Below are 4,927 nucleotides of genomic sequence, written 5' to 3'. Positions count from 1 at the left end.
ATGTTTCCTTTCAAGTGTCTCTGTTTGTTCTCCTAATGAGGAAATGTCGCGTTTGAGTTCGCTGACAGACTGACGAAGGTCTTGCCATAAGGATGTATAATGAGTATCCATCTTGTCAGATAGTGTTTTGATGGTGTCTAGGAAAGTAGATTGCGAGAGTGCAGCCCTATCTTTACAAGGGTTATCTGGTCTTGAATTTCTAGCGTTGAAAACAGAAGAATCTCTGGAGTCCTCTTCCAAGAGGTCAGGATCAGAGGTGTTTTTGCTATTAAAATGATCTGTCAGAGTCCTTTTGGGGAGCTCATGATGTTTTGATTTTCTCTTCCCAGCATGTGCCATATTTAGGAGAATGTCTCTCAGTATCTTCAGAATTAAGTAGAGTGAGTAAAATTACCTTCCTGTTAGAGTTGGAAACTGGGGGAGTCAAGCCAGCGCCTCTACCTTACGGACCCTAGTCCATCATTATCTTCTGCCTGTTAGGGAAGAATAGTCGGACCGGAGTGGGAGCTGATATTGTCAAGTTTCAACTACTGAGGTTATGACACTTAAGGAATACTTATGGGTCAAGCACACTGTGTGAGTATTCTGGGACGTGAGGCGCCGTACAGAAACCCTTCTCGGTGAATGTGCCACCACTGAGCGAAGTCGGGAAAAGGAGAATGGGTATGACTCGCAGGCCGCAGGGGCTGCGAGAAAGGGGGGAGAGGGATCTCCAATAAGTAAATGTTATGCTGTGGAGGCTCAAAGCATTAGTTGTAGAAATATATTCAGGATTGGAGCTATGCAAAACCCAGGCGGCAGGCTCCTCAGTATAGGCAGATTAGGAGTGAGTCATATACCCCTGTTAGAGTAGTTGAGTAGGAGTATAGTTGAGCATAATCTGCCTCTTGGGAAAAGGGCAAGAATAGTGTGTTAGCGGCTGTAAGTGTCCTGCTGGGTCCTTTGTATAGTGTAAACCTTTTGGAGTTATACTGCCACCGTAAACTTCTAAGTTCTTATGTTCTCCCTATTTTGCTTTTACTTTTGTGCTCACTTTTCCCCTTTCTTATTTGCGTGTTTTCCTCTTCTCTCTTACTCCCTTGTATTTTTATGCTGTTATCTTCCCTCAGCATGCCCCCATTCCTTTCAAATACAAGTTCCCCAAGATTTATGAGAGATGGGATGTGGGGTGTATTTGTAATGTCCTGGATAGGTTATGATATTGTGGTGCCTTAGTAGTGCTTACCCCTTCATGCATTGGACCTCCGTGTCAGAAGAATCTCCTAAGCTCCGTCACAGAGAAGGCCTCAAAATGGCGACTGTTGGCGCCGAAAGTGTCTGCTCCGAACCCCGATGGGCTCCTTGTAGACCGCTTGCCTCAGACTTCTCCACAGATCGCGGGATGGCGATCTCAGCCCGAGTGAGTGACAGGAGGCTTCTAATATGGATGGGTGTGCTGTAAGAGATTGCGGATGGCTCCTTGTCGTGTGGCGGCTATTAAAGTTGACAGGATCTGTCTCAATGAGAGAGGCTACACCGGACCTGCCCCGAGGACTAACAAATGGTGTCGGGTGGGCTCCTAAACAGTAGCAAGTCAGGAGGGCTTGTTTGTTGCTCCGGATGAGCTGTCCCGCTGTCAGAGCAGGTAGCTGTAAGGTAGTTTGATGGAGTTATATGTTCACCAATAAGGCTATGTAGGTGGGCAAATTATCTATTGTGGGATAAAGGGGATCTGGAGAGGGTGTAAACTGTAAAATAATTTCTAAAAGAAGGAGAAATAATATTTTTTTTAGTGGGTTATGGAGGAGAGAGCTCCTGCCTTATGCGACCGCTCGATGTGGCTGTTGGCTCCGCCCCCATGCTGTTATTATATAAAAAAAAATAAAAAAAATATAGATGCTCATTGTTTTTTATTTTAAAAACAAACTCTACGCTATATTTTTGGGGCAATTGGAGCACATTTTTAAACCTAACCAGAAATCTGATCAACTTGTAATAGCTGCTTATTTATTGTGTGCCCGTAGTGGAGCACTATTGGGATATGCTATATGACAAGGTACTTCACAGGGAAGGGCTCAAATGTATATATATATATATATATATATATATACACACAGTATATATTTATATATATATGTGTGTGTGTGTGTGTGAGTGCAGATTTGTATGTACAGGTGTATATAAGATATATATATATATATATATATATATATACAGTACTGTGCAAAAGTCTTAGGCCACCATTAGATTTGTTGTTTTAGCAATGGTATAATGACCATATATAAATATTTCTCAATCTTTATTAGAATACAACCAGAAAATACATGATATTTGTATGCAGTATTAAAAAAACACAGTTTCTATAGGCTAAAGTGCCAAGTATTCAGTGTAACCTCCCCTTATACTTGAGCAAAAGCAGGAACCTGGCTCTCGTAAACCCAAAATGGAATGGAACCCTAATTAATGTCATTGCTGACACCTGTATTTGTGCTACTATTTCATGTGAAATGACTGCTATGAAAAAGGTCTATTACACCAGTTTTGTGCAAGACATGCTTGAGTATTACATACATATGTGGTTATGTATTTACAATAAAAAAGACATTATTTTCTAAGGGAAGTACAGTGAAACATATAAATATTTAAATAAATATACATGTTTAGACTCGACGCACCAAAAGAGCTTACTTCTAGCTGAGTTAAGGCTCGAGCAAAAGAGCAATAAATAGTGCGCCATTCGTAATCTAGCCCCAAGTGTCCAGTAAATTTACAAATGCTAGTGTTAACTTGGAAGCAATTTAGGATATAACTAGTTATTTAAGAAGTACATCTACATAGAGATAAGTTATAATAAGATTTTTTGTGTTTTATAATCCAGATAAATCTGAGCAGATGGAGCAGACAAATCTTACAGTTGTGAAGTATTTCGTTATTAAGGGAATTTCAGATGCACCCAATATGCAGACTCCAATCTTCCTGCTTGTGCTGCTTCTATATCTTATCATTATTAGTGGGAATTCGACCATTGTTCTACTCATTTACACAGATTCTAAGCTACATACTCCAATGTATTTCTTTCTAGGGAACCTGTCTCTTCTTGACATGTCTGCATCTACTGTCGCTCTACATAAGACACTTACCAACTTTATATCAAGTGATAACTCCATTTCATTCCCAGCTTGTATTGGTCAATTTTATTCTTTTGCGTCATTGGCAGCTGATCAATTGTTGATACTGGCTGCTATGAGTTACGATCGCTATGTTGCCATATATAATCCTTTACGTTATCAGATCATCATGAATTATAGAGTCTGCACACTATTGGCCTCAGTATGTTGGCTGTTGGGTTTCATAGAATTCATACCTTATGTTATCTTACTGACACGTGTGTCTTGTTATCGATCCAATGTAATCAACCACTTCTACTGTGACATTGTGCCAATTCTGAACATAGCTTGCAGTGACATTTCGGCTTTAAAGTCATTAATATTCACAGAAGGAATGTTTGCTACTATATTTTCTCCCTTTTTCCTAACATTAATCTCCTACATTTTTATCATCATCACTATCTTGAGAATCAATTCCAAAACCGGACGACGTAAAGCTTTCTACACGTGCTCCTCACACCTTACGGTTGTCATCATTCTCTACACAACTCTTACTATCCAATATCTTACACCAAATGCCACTGACACTCTGGATTCCAATAAGCTTTTCTCTCTCTTGAACACAGCTACTGTGCCCATTCTAAACCCATTAATATACAGTTGGAAAAATAAAGATGTAAAGTCAGCACTGAGACGGAAATTAAAATGTGTCCTTTAAATTGTATTTATTGTATTAAACTGAAAATTCAGTTATAATTAATGTATTGTCTCTGATATAATCTAAATGTATATTAAAACATAATTTTCAAAGATATGTTTGATTACTTTAGTATATTGAGTGAGAATATTCACCTTTTCACAAAACATTATAACTTGGAAACTGCGGAATTCATAAAGGTTTTTGTGCCTGCCCATCGTCATAGCCCTGAGCTGAGAGTCGCTCTTCATTATAATCACGGAAGCAGCAGCAGTCTCATAATCATTTCAGTGCATGACACAAGATCCACTTTTAAAGAATACTGTGTACTATGATTTTTTGTTCTCCATTTTACCTGCTAGAGTGTAATTAAGGGCTTGATTAAAAGTGGCACGGTAACTATTGTGCTTGAGAGATATCGTAAAAGTGCAAGCAGACATGATCCGCTGTAGTGGATCATGTCCTCCGCTCATCGATAAATGCTGACAGCATACGCTGTCGGCATTTATCATTGCACAAGAATTTCTAGTGAAATGCTTGTACAATGCCACCCCCTGCACATTTGCAGCCAATCGGCCAATAGAAGGGGGTATCAATCATCCTGATCGTATCTGATCGTATGATTGCTGTTCACCGCCTCAGAAGGTTTGTGAAAACAAATTCATTCGGCTCAATACGGGGCTTGATAAATCGGACCATTGGTTTCTGGAGCAAGGTAAGCATACATAGGTATCAGGTAAGTATGCATGGCATCTGGAGCAAGGTGAGCATACGCAGGTACAAGGTAAGTATGCTTGGTCTCTGGAGCAAGGTGAGCATACACAGGTATCAGGTAAGTATGTGTGATCTCTGGAACAAGGTGAGCATGCACAGGTAAAAGGTAAGTATGCTTAGTCTCTGTTGCAAGGGGAGAATATACAGGTATGAGGTAAGTGAGAATATTAGTCAATTTATTTGTGGCACTGTGTCAAATATAGGGACTATACTGGTAAAGTATCAGGTGCTACTCCTCTTAAAGAATATCTAAGTTGCTAAAACTGTTCCACCACTAAGGGTGGGACAAGGGCAAAGAGGTTATGAGTGCACTAATAGCTTCCACAGTGCAACCTGCTCTGTGTGGGCTTTTTTATTATATAGTGTTGGT

General features: G+C 39.8%; 1 protein-coding gene across 1 annotated transcript; it reads left to right on the top strand.

The window, feature by feature from the left end:
• The first annotated feature begins 2,871 nt into the window (after window positions 1-2,871).
• On the top strand, window positions 2,872-3,804 carry LOC128636477 (olfactory receptor 1009-like). The gene has a single exon (XM_053689489.1). The coding sequence runs from the start codon at window positions 2,872-2,874 to the stop codon at window positions 3,802-3,804; it is 933 nt and encodes a 310-aa protein (XP_053545464.1).
• Window positions 3,805-4,927: the final 1,123 nt, after the last annotated feature.

Source organism: Bombina bombina, chromosome 7 (assembly GCF_027579735.1).
Source record: "Bombina bombina isolate aBomBom1 chromosome 7, aBomBom1.pri, whole genome shotgun sequence".
Lineage (NCBI taxonomy): Eukaryota > Metazoa > Chordata > Amphibia > Anura > Bombinatoridae > Bombina > Bombina bombina.
The sequence above is the reverse complement of the archived record's forward strand: the minus strand, read 5'-3'. Positions and strand labels throughout refer to the sequence as shown.